This window comes from Mus caroli, unplaced genomic scaffold (assembly GCF_978045245.1).
Source record: "Mus caroli unplaced genomic scaffold, Mus_caroli_1 scaffold_20, whole genome shotgun sequence".
Classification (NCBI taxonomy): Eukaryota; Metazoa; Chordata; class Mammalia; order Rodentia; family Muridae; genus Mus; species Mus caroli.
In genome coordinates, this window is record NW_028227275.1 from 3786074 (window position 1) to 3809060 (window position 22987).

Here is a 22987-nt window from a genome sequence, read left to right on the forward strand (position 1 = left end):
AACATCTGTATTTAACAGCTGACCAGGGCAAGCTACAGCTGCTCACACAACACCTTGAGAACAAAACATTTTAAGACGGTCCTTCTATTTAAATTTTAAGGCTATTACTATAATTTCAGTGGCCAAACTGCATGCTGTTATCTTTGTCTGACTTAATAAATGCATCTGTGCTTGACAGTGCTCTTGAATTACATTTCTGCATTATCCAGAGCATGATACAATTTAAACTACCTTCTTCCTCTGAAACAGAACGGCTCACCCTCTAATGGAAACTCAAAATGTTCGTTCTAAGTTTGATTTCAGACTGGTCAGAGGGGCACAAACTGTACCAGCATTTCTGAGGCGGGTGGTTCTCCATGAGTCAGCAACCTTGAGTTAATTCACGTAGTGAAGAGCGAAAAACCCAGCGAGCTCAGGAAAACGTTAATTTGTCCCTTGTTCACCAATCACAGCTTTGAATAAATTCCTATTATTTTAATCTTTGTAGATTTTAAGGTCAGAAGATAATTCTGTGACTCTTTTAAACATTCACATGAGACCAACATTTCTCAGAAACCTAAGAGTTAAATAATCACAGTGAGGTGACTTGGTATGTTCCATGCTGGGATATCTGAAGAAAATTCTAACTTACTTTTTTGCCCATAAGTAAAATGACTTTAATCATGCCAAGTATCTCAATGCCTGAAATACATAAGTCATATATATTTTTCTGATGTTCTGATTAAATTTTAAATAGGATGAATGTTGAACTATTTCAGACCTCGGGTCTTGGTTTCAGCTACCCATGAAAGTTAAGAATATTTAAAATTCGTAATAAATTTTAATTACTCATATTTACACATCTGACGGTAGTGAAACCTAAGAGTCAGCAAAACCTAATATGTTTACAAAGCAAGACACAGGTTGGTGCTGCCAGCCCAGCTGGCTCTTGAGTGCCCTGGGAGATGGCCCTGGGCACGCCTGGGAGGATGATTCTGACAGGCTAATTGAAGAGGGATGTCTATGTTAGCAGTGTGCAGGGCCACTCCCTAGGGCTCTGGGCTGCTTTAGATGGAGAAAACTGCCGAGCAGTACCATTGGCTGCTCGCTGTTCCCGGCTGCAGAGTTGTGAGACCAGCTGTCTGGACCTCCCGCTCTGGGATCCTTCAGCTGCAACCAGAGGAAGCACTCCCCTTTAGGTCCCGTTTGTCAGGGTATTTCATCACAGGACCTGGAGAAGAAACTGAGACAGGCCAGGAAACTACTTCCGCTGAGAGCTTACTGCAAAGAACTCGTGTTACACACAAAGAAACATTTATTTAGACAAATGAACAGGGTGTGAAGGTAGGTCACACAAAAGCAGAGAAACTTTAGCAACAATGTATAAAATCCCAAACAATGGTGGTACGAAATGTTACAGCCCAGGGGATCACAAGCTCTTATTGCTTCCCCTAAAATAACCACATTACAAGAATGTGTCCTAGAAAAAAAGGCTGCTTATGTGTGTAGCCCCGGGAAAGTCGTTTAAATGAACTGAGTACAGAGATATAACAGATATATTCCTGAAGACTAAACGCACCCAGATAAAATCGTCTCAAGAATCAGTAAGAGCAGAGGAGCCTGAATTATGTAAATAAAGAGGAAAATGCAATATAAAAATAAAATCCAAAATGAGTGCATTAAGATGGTGAACATTATGGGCATTTTTAAAACCTGCATAATTTCTCCAGCATTTCCAAACAAAAGGAAAAGACTGACTGCCATTTCTAGAACTTGCTCGCTTTTTCATAAATTCTACTCTTCACTATGAGAAGAGTATAGATTGACCCATGGCTGCAGCCGCATATGTAGCAGAGGATGGCCTTGTAGGGCATCAATGGGAGGAGAGGCCCTTGGTCCTGTGAAGGCTCGATGTCCCAGTGTAGGGGAATGCCAGGGCAGGGATGTGGGAGTGGGTGGGTGGGTGGGGGAACACCCTCATAGAAGCAGGGGGAGGGATGGTGGGATTGGGGTTTCTGGAGGGGAAACCAGGAAAGGGGATAACATTTGAAATGTAAATAAATAAAATATCCAACAAAAGAAAAAAGAAAAAAGAAACCTCTAGGCTCTATGATCTATTCAGGCTTGAGCTGTTCATGATGAAGACATACTATGTGCAGCCTGGACTGTTCTAACAGGCAGCAGGATCTAACATCACCTTTGGTTACACGAATTACGGGACATTAGATAGGAATATATAAAAATATAAACATACAGGGTCCCACTCTGAAGTCCTGTGTAGTCCTGGCTGACCTGGAACTCACAGAACTCCACATGGCCACGCCTCCTGAGTGTTGGGATTAAAGCCTCACCGTGACATCAGGCTCAAAGCTATGTAACTTCCAATTCATCAGTTTACCATAATACAACACTTGTATTTTTCAGTCTCATACTAAGAATTAGCTTTTAAATTTAAAAACATTTCATTCTTTTGTTTTCTTTTATGTGTGTCGGGGATGGGCACGGTGTACGTGCACTGCAGAGTGTTTGTGGACAACTTGCTGGGGTAGGTTCTCATAGAGGTTGCCCAGGGGTCAAAGGTCATCGGTCCTGGGGTCACCCGCTGAGCCAGGTTACCTGCCCAGAGTTAACATTAACGTTTTTATTAAAAACGTTGCCAGTCTGCTGAGAATGCCCTGTTGTCGCACCCAACTGTTTCTATTAGGTTTGCATTACATTAACCACAATAAAACCATCAGTCTGCTTATTTAAAATATTTTAGAGGCAACAACCTCTAAGAGGAAAGGTATGAAAAATATAAAAACTCGTACTTTACGGAATATTTAATAAATCTTCTTTTTGAAAATATACATTAGTAAATGAGGGAAGCCTTGACTATTGCCACAGCTGTACAATACCTTTCCACATTCCTGCAGGAGACAGTGGCCTATGCCTGTAACTTCTACACTTGGGAGGTAGAGACAGGAGGAGCCTTGGCTACATAATGAGTGGGGCCATCCTGCGTTAAATCTCGATATCTTAAAGTAATTATTTTATGTATGTGTGTGGAGGCATGGGTGTTTGTTCACAGGGGCCCACAGGCCACAAGTGGGTGCTGGGTCCCTTGGAGCTGAAGTAGCAAGAGCCGCCTGCTGTGGGTGGATGCAGAATCTACACTCCGTGCCTGCTGGACAGGCAGTGAGTCTTCACCTCTCCAGTGTCCTTAGTTTCCTTGTCTTCAAGAACCCAAAACACACAATAAATGAATAGATATTACTATAACAAAACAATGAAGCACTCATAAAATCTGCTGTTCGAAAACGTGATCATATTCTTCGTAACTACAGAAACCATGTCACTGGACCAGGGTTCCGCAGTCACAGTGCTATCGAACAGGCAGGAGAGCATTTTAATTCAAGATACATTCTTTAGTTTATATTCTAGAAAATCACATTTTTAGTACTTTGATACCATGTGGTTGACCACAGAAATAGCTGCCACAGTCCACGGCTACAGGAGCTGAGCTCTGCTGAATACAGGATCTGAAATGAATCATGTCTCACGCTATTTACATTCTGTCAGTGGCCGAAGCAGAAGTTTGTGCATTTACAGATATGTATTAGGAAAACGTATTCATTCTCGGGATTTAAGAAACACAGTCACAGCTGAGTACAGCCCACCAGCACCTTCCAGCAGCCATAGGCTCTGCAAACACACAGGACAGCTCGACACTGAGCACTTCAAATGTATTCAGAGAATTTCAAAACAGTCTGAGCAAGGCAAGTTTGACACTTCTGTGAGACCAGTGGAACCTGCAGCTCAGACTTCAGAATTCTGTAATTAGAATATTGTTTAACTTTTTCATAGGAAAAAGACTAAAGGAAGATCAAATTCAGAAAACTTATTTATCTGAATCCAATCAGATCCATCATTCAGAGACATTAAGACATCTTGCAAAGAACTCAAGAGGTGTATGGGCATTCCTGGTCGGGATAGACACCAACCAGGAAATGATCCTCCCAGGCCGGGCTCAAAGTGTCTTAACTGCGTCATCTTCTCTCTTTGTCTCCCTGAGAGTTATATATCCACAGCTTATAACCTGGTCACTGGAGTTGTCAGATTTTAGTTTTTTAAACGTCAGCTCCTCTGGCAGAAGAGACGTGCAGCGCTCGAGGGACTGTTCGATGTCATCGATGGTCCACCTGTCTTCGGGGAGGGCGTGCTGTGCAAGTGTGAAGGGCCCCTGTTTGGTGCGAGTCAGCTCCAGCACGCTGGCACAGGAAGAGAGCTCTACAGCACCCAAAAGGAAAAACGCAAGATGAGCCACGTGGCATTCACAATCCACAGTCTTCCCTCAACAGAACTCACTTCTGACCTCCCAGGGTGCCAGCCCAGCACAAGAGCCCAGAGCCTGAGGTAAGTCACTGCGTAAGCAGGAAAGACGATTTAGGGATGTAAATTTATACCTGGTTTCCTTACTTGGCATTTGAAGCAAGCCCGGGACGTAAATATTCCCACTACTTTGCAAACAGGATAATGTGACCTGTCCACTCATGTGATCAGGGAACAGCAGAGGCAGAGAGGGAACTTTCTGGGTTTGTAAGATTATGACTTCCAGTTTTTGTTTTTGTTTTTTTAAATTGATTTGTATCAATGTAAATAATCTTTACAAGGATAACTCTTTGTTTTTCTGACCTCTACTTTGAGTTAAAATGCATTTTACTTGGAAAGATGTAGGCTTCCCACCCACTCTCGCTGTGTTCATCTTCTGCCCCATCCGTGCTTCCTCTTCCATTACCAGCACCTCCCGGCAGCCACTGGGACTCAGAAGTGCACACTATAAACCCACAATGCATCTGAGCTAAAAGCAGCAGCTCAGTCCCTCAGCCAGTCCTCGGGAAAATGAAAAACAGAAATTTCCCTCTCCCGTCAGAAAGGAGCATTACCGTCTGAATGATGGTTCATAACTCATTCTCTGCTTACCTTTGCCAATGTCACTGACCAGGCTTCGGATGTAAAAGCCTCCTCCGCATTCAACATCTGGAAGGTTAGCAGTGCTGTGGTGAGAGGCTGGCCTCCGGAGAGCCCCACTTTACATAAAAACCACGCTCTTCGACACATGTAAAAATGGCTATGCAAACAATTGAGCCATAAAATATTTATATGCTGGAGCCATAAATTATTCATCCAGCAGCATATGTGTTTGTGAGATTCAAAAGTCTGAGTGTGGAGTAGGCAGAAAGTCAGGAACACATTTTAAATTAACTGGCAAGCCGAACCACGTTAATACCTCAGCCTTGTTCATTTAATAGGTTTGAAATAGAAATCCCAGCTCTGCTCTCATGAGCTCGAGATGCTAAAAAGAATATCTTCAGATCTGTACACTTTGTTCATTTACTGTGCTTGAAATGGTCAGAAATCTCAGCTTTTCTATCGTGAGCCATAGATTTCTTAAATATTTTCGGATTTTATAACATTTGAAAATATATATATATATATATATATATATATATATATATATATATATAAAACCAAGCACCAACCAAAACTCCCTTTGCCCATGAGAAGAACTATGCTTCGGAGGCACACACGGAGAGTCCTGTGTGCTTACGTTTCCTCGGAAATACTTCTGAGACAAACATAGCCAAAGCATTAAATAAATCTAAGCCACACGGTGCCGTGGAGGGTGACTCCTGCGTGACACCCGACTTTGCAGAAGAAAGCCAGGTACACTCTCTCTTCCACACTCTCCAGTCCATACAGCGAGGCACTTCTCTGACTGACGGGCAGCCAGGAAACCCTGATCCTTCAGGTTTTACTGGCTCTGCCAAAGTGGAGTCTGCGTTTTCAGGGAGTGAATGGAACGGACCACTTGGTAGGTCTGGGGTGTTTTTGTTTTTGTTCGTTTGTCAAGTCGTTTAGAATCAGGAAACATAAGACTGAGCCCTGTTTTGACTGCATCACCGTCTGTAGGAACTTACTGTGTATCACTGTGATGGTGGAGGAAGGATAGCTTTGGGAAACCCCATAGGAAAGAGATTCTATTCACCGTTACTGTGAAATTATTCACTGGATCAATTTCAGGAGCCCAAGGACAAAAAACTATATAGGCTTGTACAACTTTAAAACTGTATAAGCAAGTATTTTGGCTTTTTATTTGACTTCAAGTATGCATCACATATTCCAATTGAGAGGCTTAACTAAAACTGTAACCAGGTGTCCAACCATGCTTTTTGTCTTAGCTACTTTAACATTAATAACTTGCAGTTCACAGCAAAGGGGCCGGCCAACAGAAATCAGTCTGCTTTTATAGCCTCTTATTCCCAATGAACAAAAAAGGCTTCATTCAAAAGATCAATATTTACTCTAAAATGAAATATATTAAGTATGAAAAATGGAAGAAAAAGTATCTGTAAGATAAAAACTGTAATTTTGTAAGAGTTCTATTTACTTTAATTGTTACATTTGTGGTCTTTATTTGTGCATATGTCTGAGTACTGTGTATCTCCTTCTCAAAGAGGTCAGAGGGTATAGAATTCCCTGGGACTGGAGTTATGGAGGGCTGTGAACCACCACGTGGGTGCTGGGAATCAAACTCATGTCCTTGGAAGAGCAGTTAGTGCTCCTAACTGCTGAGCCATCTCTGGAGGGCCAGCCTCTAAAATCTTGAAAACATACATCCTCAATGTATTTCTCTAAAGAAATCCTAAGTATTTAATCCCAAGTTTACAGTAAGATGACTGTCAAACACGAACATCGGTCTACTCGGGTTATCCTGAACCTCTAAGAAGTTACATGTACCTCATGAAATCAAACCATAACTTTTCTTACATCCAAAAAAATTCCAGCGCCGGGCGTGATGGCATAAGCCTTTAATCCCAGCACTCAGGAGGCAGAGGCAAGTGGATTTCTGAGTTCAAGGCCAGCCTGGTCTACAAAGTGAGTTCCAGGATAGCCAGGGCTATACAGAGAAACCCTGTCTCGAAACAACAACAACAACAACAACAAAAAACCAACCAAACAAACAAATCCAAGACTATAGAGATCCATTCCAACTGTATAAAATCAGCCAAACAGAAAACAAAGATCCAGGCAGAGCAGACTGTCAAACCTCTTACCCAGCGTGAAGAACGGAGGCTGGAACTTCAGGAGGGAGATACTGTGGACAGTCACGGGCCGGGCCGGTTTGGCCTCCACCACCTTGCCTTTCTTCATTAGTGTTGAGAGTCTCTGCCCATCCTTCTTCAGCGCAGAATAGCTTGTGCGATAAGGAGAGAATGGAAATGAGATGGCGAGGGGCTGAGGGAGGCATCCCAGGCACCAGGGATTGGAGGGCGATGAGAGCACTCCTGAAATTCAGCTAGTCTTTCCTCGGGATCTACCCATCTCAGGATGAAGTCCCGAGCATCTCTGAGACGGATGTAGGCAGTGAGCAGCACCCATCTTTTTCTTTAATGTTCCTGGGGACGACCTCATCAGCTCCCTTCACTAGTCCCCAGCTCAGGGACAGCTTCTCCCTGAAAAAAACGTCTCACTCGGTAAACACCACCAACTTGTGGGTAACCACAGAGAATGCTAAAGCCGTTCATATACGATAAACATATACTTAACTTAGTTTAACGAACGATTCAAACATTTAATGTAGATTTTACTGAAAAATGTACACGTTTTATATTTGAGGAAGAAATCTAAATTCTAAAAGAACCATCAGTAACAACACATCCCCATGCGTCCTGTAGGCACGCACGCATGCATTTGTGTCAAACAGCAATGTGCACCCAGGCGTGGCTGAGTGGTGCTTCCACCTCCCAGTCACCTGCTGGACTTAAGTACCAAGATGGTGGGGTCAAAGGGAGAGGCTTTTTTTGGAGAGGTTCCAGGTCAGAAACAGAGCCCTCATGGCAGGGGACATCCCTCAGCCACACAACGGCACACCAGCAAAGCACTCTGTCAGTGCCTTGCCCTGGACATAGCCTCCGAAACCATGTGAAACAGCTTCCTAGTCTGTGGCATTTTGTTACAGACAGATACTCTAAGGCACCGAGCGAGACAGGTGTGAGGTAATTTACACTCATGTCCTTATAAACCTATCTGTGGAAAGTGCTGGAGAGATGGCTAAGAGAGATGGTTAAGAGCACTACCTATTCTTCCAGAGGTCCTGAGTTCAATTCCCAGCAACCACAGGGTGGCTCACCACCACCTATCCTGGGATCTGATGCCCTCTTCTGGTTGCAGGTGTAAGTGCAGACAGGGCACTCAACATAAAATAAATAAATCTATAAAAAGATTTATTTAAAAAGTAAGATATTCTGGGGCCAAACGGGCAGCACTTGAGACCCTGAGTCACCAGTCTGTTGCTCCCGCATAGCAACAGACTCACTGTATTCTCTGGACTCTCTCACTGCCCTGACGTCTATAGATAGAGCTTGAAAAGCCAGTGAAGTGGGATGTACAGAGGCCAGGCTGCGCTACCATCCAGCACAGACTGAAACACACCTTTTCCTTGGGACCAAAGCTCTACACCCAGGCTGGATGGGCTCAGCTCTTTTTTCTTATATGCAATGACCAGATTAAAACCCAGCAAATGAGCGCCCACTTTATTTTAATTCGGGGTTAACCAACAGATGATAAAATTAAACATAAATTCAATGACTGAACTTACAGCGGGGGTACTTGCATTATATTCCCAGTAAACTTCTGCAGAATGCCTTCGATATCTTCTCGTGTTATTTTATCTGCCAAAAACGAACCAAGGGAAGATGACAATGGCCACAGAGGCAAGAGCCTCAACTGTGAAAAGTCATTTTTCTTCTAATAAAACATAAATTACAGGGGCTGGAGAGACAGCTCAGTGGTTGAGAGCACTGGCTGTTCTTCCAGAGGACCTAAGTTCAATTCCCGGCAACCACCCGGTGATTCACATCTCTCTATGATTCCTGTCCGAGTGAATCTGATGCCTTTTCTGGCCTGAGAAGGCACAAGGTACACGGTAGCTTAGACACATGTAGGCAAAACATCTATACAAATAAATAAATAGAACACATCCAGAGATCTGCCATCTATACAAATAAATAAATAGAAGACATCCAGAGAGCTGCCAACTGCCATGCCATGTCTCGAGGTGCTGGTGAGAAAAGACAGTTAAAGACCCACCATCCAACCACAGAGTGGTGGGGCAGAGGACACAGAGACCGGCCTGGCCTGGAACCAAACCACGAAGGGCCATGCCACTCCTCGGTGTAGGAGGAGAATGCCCACAGACCTGCCTGCCACCATGCCACCTAGAGGCCCATTGCTGCCATGACACGCAGTGTGGACAGAGGTCACCCAGAGGCCCACCTGCAGTGGGAGCCACTACAGTGTACAAGTGTGTGGTGACAGACAGGAGAGAAAGAGAAACGGAACAGTATGAGCCTTATGAAAAGAGACGGGACTGGAGACGTGAGGGAGGGACGGAATAGTCTGTTGTGAGTAGCCAGTACCCATCTGAGTCCATGGTGAAGTCCCAGCCCATGCTGCCCATGAGGGTCATGTCCAGGTCTGCGGCCATGCAGTGGCAGACATCTGTGCCGATGACCACCAGAGACCATGGGGATGTCCCTGGTCTGGGGCAGCTGCCTGGGACCATATAGATGTCCAAGGGCTGTGCAGAACTGGCCCTGCCCTTCAGGCTGAGGGACTCTGGAGAGTTAGCCCTATCTTTCACTGGCAGCAGCACCTGGGCAGCACAGTGGAGCTGGCCCTTGTAGTAGGGGCATGGGTAAGCTGGTCCTCAGGGCATGACTGTGGGAGAGCTAACTCCACCACTTCTCTGCTGGGAGGTGGTGTGAGTGCAGGGTGATGCCCTCCCTGGTCCTTCACCACCCGCAGCAGTCAGGAGAGGTGGATGAGTTCACTCTGCCCCTTGCCAGATGCAGCACTCAGGAGAAGATGCCCTACACCTCACCTGGGTGGCCCTGGGAGGGGGCAGGTACAGGTGAGCTGGCCCCATGGGCATGAGCACCAGAGAGCTGGCCCCACTACCCATCTTTCACGAGGTGGAGTGGGTAAGGGGGTGATGCCCTCCCCAACTCGCTCATCACCTGCAGTAGTCAGGAGAACTGGGCCCATCACCTGAGATCAGGAAAGCTAGCCTTGCCCCATCTTGGCTGTCACACTCAGGAGAGGGGGTCCTGTACCTTGCCTGGGCAACACAGTGGACCTGGCCCTGATGGAAGACATGGGTGAGCCAGCCCAGTGTGTGAGGGTGGACAAGCTGGCCCAGCCCCTCACTTGGGAGTGTGGGCCCTGTGCCTTGACTGGGCAGCACAGTGCAGCTGGCTCTGGAGATGTGGGTGTGGGTAAGCTGGTGCCCAGGGCAGGAGAAGAGGAGAGCTGACCCTGCCTCCTGCTACTCAGGCATTGGGTGACCCAACCGGAGCAGTGCTGGAGAGCTCGCCCTGGTGGTACAGGTAAGGGAGAGCTGGACGGATGACCCAGATCCGGGGCTTTGAGTTGGCCCACCCCAGCATCTATATCATCTGTGGACTGTTGGAGCACAGGGAAGGGCTGGCCAGTCCTGCTGATCAAACCGCAGGATCTCCATGACACAGGGCAACAGCAACCGGGAGGAGTCCCAGTGAGGATCCAGTACTGATGGTGTCACAGAAACCAGAGATCTCAAAGCGGACCAATGACTCAATGCAATGAACACTCACACGTGGAGATGTGTGGGCCGAGGGACACACTGTGGGGCACACTGGAGCTTCTGCAACAAGATGCTTTCTATGATTTGGGCTTTTTATTTTTGTTTTGTTTATTTGCTTATGTTTTTTATTTTGGGGGGGTGTGGTGAGGGCAGACGGTAGGTACGAGAGGACGGGGTACATGATGTGAAACTCACAAAGAATCAATAAAAGGTTAAAAACAACAACGATACCAAAAAAATAAAAAATAAAACAAAATAAAAATCCAAACAGTTCCAAAAGGCAAAACTTGGGTTTGCCGTGTGCCGAGTTCCCTGCACGGCCACATGAATGAAGTGATACTTGGACCTGCCTTTTGTCCTGTCATGAACCCCCAGTCTCTCCAGGGCTCCTTATTTGAGCTTTTATCCCATCATCTAGTTCATGTGTGGTGTGATTAGGCATGTAAAAACATAAAATTAATTTTAAAAGAATGAATGAAAACAGTATAAGCCACAGTGCACATCCCATAGGCCAAACGCTGCCTTTGTTGAAAAGAATAAAATACACATTAATGAGATGAAAAGCAAAGAAACTTATTTTTTTTATACACACTTAATTTTCCTTGGTTCAATTTTCAACCTACCCCAGTTATTCCTCACTCTAAAAGAATGTATCATATATGTATCGGTGATTCTGATGGTGACTTAAAAAAAAACAAGAAAGATATGAAATTAGCCACAGACACGGTCCTACGGCGATCAATACAGGGTGATCACAGGGCAGGCAGATAATGCCCGCACCGCTGCGCTCAGTTCCTCTGGGCTCCGGGTCCAGTATCTGTTACAGCAGAGGACAGCGGGCACAGCTGTACCATCAGTTTCACTTGATAGAATTTAAAACTAGTCTTATGCTATGGAATAAATTTCACACACACACATTCGACTCTGTCTCCAAGCAGAGCTATTGATCTGTCTCCTGACCCGGCTCTGCTCTCGGGACTTCCCTCTGCTTTTAAATGATCACTCTCAGTCAGCTTAGAAACCAACCAGCACAGAAAAGGAGTACGCCCAGCAGAGACATGGCATGCTCGGTAAGCACTTTTAAAGGTGGAGTTTTAGAAAATTTGAAGACTTATATAAAAAGCTCTCCACATGTCGGGCACATTTTCAGGTCTGTTGGTGCATTCGACAGAAGGACGCAGTGTTGAAATCATCGCTCTCTGCCTGCAGACAGTCACACGCACAGCACACATGCTCAGGATCTGCGTTTTCATACTTGTAGAGGAGTCTTTACATCTGCTTCAAGAACAAACCATGCCTTGGAAATTCTCTATAACTCATTTAGATCACAGTCAATGTTTTTATTTCTCAGAAAATTTAAACTTTTTAGGTAGAGTATATTTGATATTACTTGAAGATATGAAACAAAAATTAGTGTGCTCTGAATTGTTCCAACACCATGGTAGAACTTTAAAGGACATCAGGGAGTACTGTGTACACCCAACAAGACAGTCTTAGCCTCACTGTGACCCTGTAAGCTAAACACAAACAAGACTCAGACAGTGAGAGGCTGCAGCAGCCTCCAGACCACGGAGCCAGACAGCAGCTCCGCCTTGTTTGCTGCACAGAGAGTCTGGGTGAGGACTTTCCCATTAAAAAGTCTCCCTCTGCTGTGACATTAAGAAGTGATTGAACACGACACCTTAGGTTAATCCAAGCTTGCCAAATCTAGGTGACGATGCTGCCACCAGGCTGAACTTGCTAACAAAATGCCATGGTTGGTGAAACTACTACAGTGTGTTAACTCAGCCAGGCGGTTCAAAACAAGACCAAAGAGCTTTCCATTCGTGCCAGGCTCCGTGCCTCCCTGGCGCTCCTTTTCTGCGAATGTGCGGCCTCTGTGCTGCTTCTCTGACTTTCTCTCACTGATGCATGCGCACGCACGCACGGGCGCACACACACAGACACACACACACAAAGACATACACAGACAAACAGACAACACACACAGAGACACGCAGACACACACACATGCGCGCGCGCACACACACACACACACACACACCACACCACACAGAGAAAGAGAGACAAAAACAGAAAGACACACACATGGAGGCACATACAAAGACAGATAACACACACAGAGAGACACCACACAGAGACACATAAAGTCTCTCACACACACACACACACACAGACACACATACACCATACACAGAGAGAGACACACAAAGAGGCACATACATAGGCAGGCAGACAGACGCTGAGACGTTCTCCCTCTCATCACACTTCCTGGCTCAGGCATCCGTGGTACGTACTGATTGTTGTGCCGTTCTCCACAGCGTGCCAAGCTATTAGCTCACCAGCAAAATCCTGGGCTTTGAAGACAAAGACAGTTTTTCCTGTGAGATAACATACACTATAAAAATGGCACTCAGGACGTTCTTGCTGAAATTTAATTTGCTCAGGGTAATAGAATCTCCAGGTTGAAGGACATTTAGAAGTCACCTAGGCCAATCATTTATCCAATGTTAGGACGACCAGACAGAAAGCCCACGGAACAGGTTACTTTATAATAAGACCCAAGCTCATGGCACATGTGCAGGAAGTGAAGCGGCTGCCTGTGTCTAAAGCCCAGTACTAGTCCAATCAGGCAGCTGTCTCATAATTTAACAATGCCTCTACCATAGGATCTTAAAAATGCACGAGAAAATTCTCCACATCAAGGATACCCAGTGAGGAACCCAGAGAGGAGAGGCGCAGCTCAAGTGCAGGGGGGTCTGGGGGCCTCACACTTTGCTCAGTAAATAAAGAGCCATCGGTGTGAAAGCATTCATTTGAGCTGCATTTTAAAAAGTATTTCTCTAGGCTTAGGTTGTAGCCCCGTGGTAAAGCAGTTGCCTAACAAGAAAAAAAAGTCCTGAGTTCAATCCCCAGCACTGGCATCTGCACCCACACAAACACACACAGACATACACACATGCACATTCCACACACACAGATGCACACACCACACACATCACACACAAATGCACATTCCCCCCACACACAGATGCACACACCACACACATCACACACACATACACACACACACACACATGCACATTCCACACACACACACAGATGCACATGAACCACACACATCACACACACACAGATGCACACACCACACACATCACACGAACATACACACACACACACATGCACATTCCACACACACACACAGATGCACACACCACACACATCACACACACATACACACACACACACATGCACATTCCACACACAGATGCACATGAACCACACACATCACACACACACAGATGCACACACCACACACATCACACAAACATACACACACACACATGCACATGAACCACACACACACACACCCGACACCACACACACACACACACACTCTTTATCCCCATGAAATTAACATATACGTGAACAAGCTACACGATCTCTGCTTACAATGCATCCATCCTTCTGTGCACACAGCACAGTGGTTGATACCTCAACAACAGAGCTAAAAGCAGAACGACCGGGCTGAGTACAACGTTGTACCACACTAAGCCATCCTGTGACACAGAGGCCGCTAAGCCAGCAAAGCATCAGTCAACCACCGTTTCCGGCCATTCAGTCTGGCAGGACTGTGGTCTCTGAGAGAAGAAAGGGGCCAGAACCTTAAAATGTGCTTCTGCCAGGTAAGGATCGGGATTTCCCTGGTCAGGTCAGTGGGTGGGGAGTCAGGGAGAGCCAGGATTTGAGGCAAGTACACAGAGAGGGACGTGGTAGGATTTCTGAGACCTGGCCGAGTTCTAAGCTATACATACATATAGTGAATATTTATAACATCAAAAACATGACCACTGTTGAAAGTTTTTCCAAAGGGCTGGCTGAATTTCAAGCACACAGAAGGAACTGCTAAACACCTTAGACACTCAGCATAGACTCTAAAAAAGCTGGTAGCCACTAGCATAGGTCTGACAAACTGTCTAGACTCAGCCCAAGAATCTAAGTCAAAAGTGACTTGTACAGATGTGTTAAACAAGGTTGAACGATGAAAAGACTAATATATAGTCAACTCCATTTCTACATACCAGCAACGAATAATCAGAAGTTAGAATCTGACTCTGTTCCCAAGAACAACAAAATATGAAACACACAACAATTTCATATACCTAAGACATGAAGGAACACACTGAAATCTAGGAAGTACTGCTGCCCAAACTGACGACCTACACTGAGGAAGAGAGAGCTAATCTTGTTTCGTGGGTTGGGAGACTCTACAAACTGATAAATAGGATCAACTAAATGTAGAAATCTCAGCAAGCACAGGCACGCACATCCGGTCTGCGTGTGTGAGGGGAAGAATGAGGTGCAGGGCGGGGAGTGGGGGAGGATAGAGAGGAAGGGAGAGACAGAGACAGGAGTGGGAGCCTGAAACACAGAGGTGGGGGTGGGGGGAAGAGAGAGAGAGAGAGAGAGAGAGAGAGAGAGAGAGAGAGAGAGGCCTACTCAAAATTCGTACAGAAATGCAAAGAAAAAAAAGAGAGCATAAGTCAGAGAACTAACAAGCTATGGCTCAATGTTCCACTCATCTGACAGAGCATCGGGTATAAAAGCAGGAAACAGATAAAAGAATGACAGCAAAGACTCTAGAACCAAAGCAAGCTGGCTTTCCACAGATGCTCAGAGGTATGGAAAGAAGGAACAGTTTTTCAAAAACTGGCGCTGAGATAACAATACCCACCTGCATGCGCACGCTCACACTCACACACTCCTCTGAGAGCCACACTTGAGACTACATACAGGAACTAACTCCCAGTGGAGAAGTTAACACAGGGCCACGGGGGAGGGGCGGGCTGGCTGAGCTGGCTCTTGGCTGATGGGGAAAACGGACTTCGTCTTTTCTTACGTTTTTTATAAAGTTCAATGTTAGGTCAGAATAAAAGAATCATAAGGGAACATTATGAACAACCTCACACCGGTTAAGTCTGGAATTTGAGATCCACTACCCAGAACCGTGGGGAGAAACACTAGCACAATGAAGTGTGGACCAGCACAGCAGACAGCGAGTTTAAAACAAAGTTCGTAATCTGAAACTTCTCTTATAAAAGCGCATCTGCTGTTACCAGTGGGCACTACCAAAAAGTAGAAAAAGAAGTAATTCCAACTGGACACAAGTTTTTCCAGAAAACAGAAAAGCTGTTAAAAGTCAAGAAAAACAGGGCCAGGGGCACAGCTCAGAGGCCAGGCTACCATGAAGCCCAGGAAGCCAACGCTAGATTTAAAAACAGTAACAACTGGCTACAGAGATGGGTCAGCAAGTAAGAGCACTGGCTGCTCTTCCAGAAGTCCCGAGTTCAATTCCCAGCAACCACATCACAACCATCTGTAATGGGATCCGATGCCCTCTTCTGGTGTGTCTGAAAACAGCGACAGTATACTCATATACATAAAATAAATCTTTAAAAAGATAAATAAATGAAAGGCTGGGCAGAGTGGTGTACGCCTTTAATCCCAGCACTTGGGAGGCAGAGGCAGGTGGATTTCTGAGTTCGAGGCCAGCCTGGTCTACAGAGTGAGTTCCAGGACAGCCAGGGCTACACAGAGAAACCCTATCTCGAAAAAAAGAAAAAAAAAAAAAAAAGAAGAAGAAGAAAAAAAAATCCCTCTCAGCAACCACAATTCTTGGGCCCAGGCAGAACTCAGAGAGTAAACTTGGGGGGCAGAGGAAAGAAAACAAATACAAATCCCACACTCAATAAACACAGATGCAAGCCCCCCCCCCAAAACCTTCACCTCTGAGGTCCAATATATAACACATGCTGACCACGCTGAATCAACTCCAGAAACATGCAGTTAGCGTAACATTGAATACAGAGAAAACAAAATATAGCAATTCAAAGAAGAAGTTTGTTAACGCTGTCTTCTGGACATGACATGGCTATCCCAGTCATGAAGCCAGGGCAGCCACAGTTACCTGCACAGAATCTGCCTCCCGCTCTCCGCACATTCACTTTCTGTTCATGATTTAAAAGCACATTGAATTTCGGCAAAAGAAAAAAGGTGATTTCTTTCAATAAAATAGCTATTTTTAAAGGGGGGACCTGCAATAACCAAGGTGGGCAGATCTATTTCTCCTCTAAGATATCGGATCCTTTGGTGCTGAGACAAGCAGGGACCAGCTTGCTGAGCTGACAGAACAGATTCCCGACAAGCCCACACCCACTGAGGCACTTGAGCTTTGACACGCAGAACCGTGGAGGAAGAGCACAGCATATCCCCTAGGGAGAATGACGGGCTAGACGTGTGTGTGTGTGTGTGTGTGTGTGTGTGTGTGTGCGTGCGCGTGTGCGCGTGCATGTGTAAATGCAGGTGGATGTGAGCTCTTTACTCAAACGCATCAGTGAGACAACTCCCCAGAGAAGGTAGCGGGTGGCACACCCACGCTGTAGGTACAAATTGCTAGGGCACTGTCCTGCTCATCCCTGCCAAAGCCACCATGGGGTCAGTGGATTGCTGCCCCCTCGATGGAATGCATGAAGTTGATCACGCTGTGGACATGGCAGGGCACTGTCCAAGCGGAACTTGCACAGTGTGGCAGAAACACAACTTTGGAAAACCATTTTACCATTTCCAGTGCAGTTAAGCACCCGTGCACCCTGGGACCTGGCAGCTCCAAGAGTCTGAACACAAGAGGAATGAACACCTCAAAGTGCAGTTTTGTTTTGTGAAATTCCAAACCGAGAATAGCCCACATGCCTATTAACAGAAGAGGCCTAGGTCCAGTGCTCAGGAATATACAGCCCCTGTCACCATGTATAAGGCCCTGGATCCAACACCCAGCAAAACCAGACAAGCATGTGCAGGCTGGAGAGATGCTCAGTGGTCACAAGCACTGGCTGCTGTTGCAGAAGACCAGGGCTTGTTTCCCAGGACCCACACAGTGGCTCACAACTGCCTATAACTCCAGTCCCAGGGGATCAGAGGCCCAAACGTGGAGTGTAGACATGTGCATGCATGCACATGCCCACGCAGGAACTCACGTGTACACATAAAACAAATATGTAAATCTTTTTTAAAAAAAAGAATGTGTGTTATATGTGTTCCATGTTAGAATATGCATGCGAGCATAGCACTAAAAAAACTTCAAGATATGGTGATATGTATTCATTCAAGACATTCATTCAAGATATACATATGGGAGAATCCAAACACAGAGGGACACACACTGTCTAAGACCTCTCACGGTAACTCGGAAGTTAGAGTCGACCTTGGGAAAAGGAGGAAGAGCCATGGCTCCTGTCAGGCAGGGAGGGAGGGAGGGAGGGGTTCCAAAACTCTGTTTCTGGGAGTTTGCCTCATGATCATGAACTAAACTGTGGATTTATCTGTTGCTCGCTCTATAAAAGCTAATAACAAAGCTTAAGTACAAGTAACTACAAGGACTCCAGCATGAGCCTCTGAGACTGCTAGAACCTCACCATACATCTCAAAACAGACCATTCTTGTCTAGCTTCACACGTACTGAGTCACTGACAGGCCTGTCACTGTGCAGTTGGTGGTTCTTAGCTGCTACTTCCTAGAGCTGTGGTGTCCTGGCGTCTTCATTTGCATATCAGCTACTTTCTGCAAACTGTTCCTTCTTTCTAGTCTACGAGCTGCACTATGTTGATTTTAGATATACATGTTTGCAGGCAGGTCCAGGCTTCTGATTTTATTTTAAGATAGTACTACAAAGGTATATGAAACACTTGCCTCAGAGGACTGGAAGCAATTCCCCCTGAAGGCAGAAGCGAGCCTTTAAACCCCCTTTTCTTGTCCTTGGTGGCTTCAGATAGCAAATATTTGATGATTTACTGAAGGAAATGGAAAAATCCTGCCAATCTGCTAAGAACGTTTGGAGCTGTCATCCTCCGATCTCAAATACTGCTAGGCAAACGGTGTGACGGACGTGTCTCCCTGGAAAGCTACCCTTCATCTTCGGAGTCATCTAATGGGCTTTCTTTCACTTTTAAAAAGTGTGTGTGTGTGTGTGTGTGTGTGTGTGAGTGTGTATGTCCATGTGTAAGTGTGTGTCTGAGAATGCATGCATGTGCCTGTGTGTGCCCACCTATGCACGTGTGGCAGGGGCACACATGTGGAGGTCAGACGACAACCTTGAGTCCTTGCCTGTCACCACGCTTGCTGCTGCATATGCCAAAATAGCAGGCCCATGATTTCTGGAGGTTCTGGCTCTGTCTCTGCTTCCATCTCCCCATAGGAGCTCTGGATGTCAAGATTCCAGTATGAGTGCAGACCTACGTGGGTCCTGGGGATTAGAACTCAGGGGTTCACACTTGAGCAGCACATTTCACCCACCAAGTCTCCCTCTAACCCTGAGCTTGCTTTAGCATAAGTGAAGGTACAAATTAACAAATGCTATACAGATCTTTCTATGATTCCAAAATGCTTACAGCTAGGAAGAAGGTATTTCCCTGGGTGGCTGCATTTCCTAGCCAGTTTAAAACCTCAAGCCTGGGTCACAGCTGATCACCTCGTCTCTGCCCCCACAGCTCATCAATCATCAGGGAGTCTCGCTTGCACTTACTAGGCTCGATTCGATGCTAACTACAGATGACGTCTCTGGCTCCACCATGAGTGCCCTACTCCAATTACTCTCAGTTCAGCCTCAACTCCTGTGCCAGCCTCACAACCATGACGTGTCTGTATGGCACCCAGTCACCCTTTAGTACAACAGAGAGCTAAAGCATCTCTCTTTTGGAGACGGCAGATAAAGAAGTCGGAAATGCTCACAGCCCAGGTTAGGACAGGGCGGGTTCACTCTTCCTCCGGCTGCGCCTGCCTCCTCATGCTGCCCTCCTCCACCACAGCTCCGAAGCTCCCTTTCCTGGTATTCTTGGCGAATGGGGATGAGGACATGGTAGGCTTACACATCTATGTGTCACGGACTGTCACCAGCAGCACCGCCGGCAAACTCAGAAAGTCTGTGTTACCTCTTGTCATGTGCCTGTGTCTTCCCTCTTAAACCCCACTGTTAGAGCTGGACTTCAGCTGGATTGGGTCTGCTAGCATTTACTAATTCTAATACTAATGTCAAGGATAATTCAACATCTAGAGCGTGGAAATAAATGAGTGGTTTTAATTTTCATTGTATTGCTTGGTTAACTGATCGAGATGTCAAGTGCCACAGGGGTGTCAGCGAGGCAAGAGAAGCCGTGCTGGCAAGAAAAGCCTGCCCTCGCTACTGGAGCGATATGGAATATGTCGTAAGGGCAATCAACACATAAGCCCGGGGGAGCAGACACGACACTGTCTGCAGCCAAGCTGAGAGGAGTTGATGTCAGACCTGGGGGAAAACCAGAATGCCAATGAGTAGTTCACAACTGGTGACACAGCCACGCAGGTGAGCTCACTGGCAACACAGCAAGTGCGGCATTATAAATAGCTTCGGCGCTGTGTGAGTTGCTAGGAGACCGGTTCGTACCCTTTCTGAGAGTAGTGAAAAGAATAGCAGACAAATCAAGGTGGGCCCTGGGGAGTTCTCTCCACTTCAGAGAATTAGTTCTCCCTGTTGGATCTTTTCACTCCAGGACACAGGCACGTGACGACTTTGAGGGAAATGACTCAGGCACATTTACTTCAACCAGCTGGGAAGTCACTTAAAAAACATAAGAGTCTCGACACAGGTCAAATCCAACATGACGGTAACTGTGTCTTGTTACCCACTCATGGGGAAAAACAGCCTAGATCCCAGCTATATATACAAGTAATTTGTGAACATTACAAACACTCCTGTGGGGAAACGTACTTACAAAGTCTTTGTTAAGTTCACAGCAAACACGGCACAGTGTGATGAGCAATGTCCAGTCTGCTCGAGAATGTACTGAGACCGGACAGCATCGAGCCACTGGTTTGCTTTAATTCTGCTAGGACTTTTCTCTTGGGGATGGGGTCTCGTGTGTGGCCAGGCTGAGCTAGAACTTGCAATCTTCCTGCCTCACTCTTGCAAGTGCGGGGATTACCAATGGACACCACGGCATGCTCCTTAAGTTCTGCATTTTGCAATCACAGGGACTTTAAGTGCAGAGGAGAGTGGCGTTGGAGGGCTCCTTACCATACGGCTTCTCTTCTGTTACCTTCCCAGTAGAATCCAGGGTGTCCGTAGCTTTCCCCAGTTCTCCGATGGCGATATACCTCTAGGAAAGGAAAATGACAAAAGTGGCCCTGAGTGACACAAGACTGTCAGGCATCCCTCCTAATGGACAGAACTTTATGAACACTGCCAACCTGAAACAAAGCGAAGGCAGGAACACGGCACTGAGACCACTGCGTCGTTTGTTTCTGTTATGTGGGAAGCATCTGTGAGCCCAGAAACATTCGGTTCTCTGCATCGTGAGTTCCACATACGCACATTCAATCAACCCACAGATCTGAAATATTCTAAAAATAAAAAGGAGCTGTGCTAATTATGTACAGACTTGTCGTTATCCCCTAAATAACCCTGTCTGAAAACTGCTTACACAGCGTTTCCTTTGTAGGAGGTGCCACGTGCTAAAAGTCTCGGGATGGTTAACGTTATGAGGGGAAGGCCTGAGCTGTATACGTCGCATCGTGTTTTAGCAGGGGGTGAGGAGCCGTGGACGCCGGTACCCACAGAGGCCCTGGAACCAAGACTCTGAAGAGAGCAGGAACATTCTATGCCCACACGGAAAGAATAGCATGACAGACCACACAACACAGCATCCAAGAATCAGTCATTTTAGTGGCATGCAGTTACAGTGACTCCCGGTAGAACGAACTGCCACTTCTCCGTGGAACACTAAAGCTCTCTTAGTGACCCGATCGCTCACACAGAGAAGAGCTAAGTTTTGGGAACCTATGGGGAACACTAGGCTGGACCACCAGGTCCAGCAGCAGCACCCTCACCCAGCAGTGTGTTTTCTCAATAAGAGGACTGATACTAAAGCTCTCTGAAGGGAACTGGCGTTAGAATGGATCATGCTCAGTAAACAATGTCAGCCCTCGTGGAACTAAGCCGCCCTGGCTGAGGACGGGCCACACCTGCAGGACGGCTTTGCCATCTTTCCACTACTCTTCTGGACCAATCCTGGTTTTGTTGAGCCTGTGACAGGAAGTGCTGTCGTTTCTTCGAGACAAGAATCTATACTTGTGTGACTCTGTACAGTGAGTGACGCTCCTTTAATCCCAGCACATAGGGGGCAGTGGAGGTCAGATGGTTGTGAGTTGGGCCATCCAGGGCTACAGAGAGAGTTCCAGGTAGGCTACACCAATGAGACCCTGTCTGGGGACAGAACTTCAATAGAAATGCAAATTTACTCATGATAAACTTGCAGGAGTAAAAGAACTAAAGAAAGAAAAAGAAAATTAAAGTTGTGACATCCACAAATATGCAGACATGACAGCAAGTGGCCTTGGATGAAGCCACCTTCCTATCCCATCAGATTTCTTAGTTCAAATGCAATGTGGGAGGAAATTTCCTGATATTTTTGAGTCACTATTTTGAAAGATTCATTAGGACTGCAAAACTTAGTTCCTCTTAACTCCATACTCAGCCCCATCACCTGGGACACGTGGCTTTCCCCTTCAGCTAAGAGCGGGCAACCTTGAGTCAGCGTCCCTTGGGGAGGGCACAGAAGGATAAGAAGCAAGAGCAGAGACGTAGACGTAGACTCGTGGGAGGCAATTACAGCTCCCCCACAGATGGTGAAGCGCTTAAGCACATCTTAACTGCTCCAGGACCGGTTAATCTTAAAGCGGGGAAAATGATATGTGCCTCGTGAGAAGCAGAGAAGAATCTAAAACAACAGTTTCTGTCCCCAGTAAGCAATGGTTAACAATCACTACCACACAGAAACACAGAATGATCCAAGTTAGCAGTGTCAGAGTGATTCCCATAGCTACGGTGAATGACACAGAGGCAGGCGAAGGAGATGGCTCAGCCCTTGCTAGACCAGGAGAACCCAGAGCATGCATAAAAAGCCAGGCATAGAAAGAGGTGTGTGTTTGTAAAGCCAGTGCTTGGAAGACAGAGATAAGTGGATCCCTAGGGCTCAGCGGTCAGCCAGGTTAACCTAGTCAGCAAGTCCTGGTCCTAATAAGAGACCTTGTTTCAAAAAACCAAGGTCAGGGGCTCTTGAGGAAAAGCACCCAAAGTTGACTTCTGGCTTCCGTATACATGCAGACCAGCACAAACTCCAAGGAGGGGTCGGGGTGAGGGGTAATCCATTGTCTATACTTATAAGAAAACCATGATAATGGGTTATATACTGTCTCTTTGAATGCATCTACTGTTATATAACATGTTTGAACTGGGCGCCTCATGCTTGCCAA

The 22987-nt window shown here is 46.2% G+C and overlaps 1 protein-coding gene across 1 annotated transcript in view; it reads right to left on the reverse strand.

Moving 5' to 3' along the window:
* Positions 1 to 1968: 1968 nt before the first annotated feature.
* The window catches only part of Trub1 (TruB pseudouridine synthase family member 1), a 38248-nt gene continuing 17229 nt past the window's right edge, over positions 1969 to 22987 (reverse strand). Inside the window, exons 4-8 of the mRNA XM_021151897.2 lie at positions 20751 to 20832; positions 8621 to 8693; positions 7077 to 7216; positions 4942 to 4998; positions 1969 to 4248 (exon numbers count right to left, since the gene is read on the reverse strand). Coding sequence (XP_021007556.1) covers positions 3989 to 4248; positions 4942 to 4998; positions 7077 to 7216; positions 8621 to 8693; positions 20751 to 20832 — 612 coding nt within the window. The 3' untranslated portion in view covers positions 1969 to 3988. The remainder of the gene's footprint in view (positions 4249 to 4941; positions 4999 to 7076; positions 7217 to 8620; positions 8694 to 20750; positions 20833 to 22987) is intronic.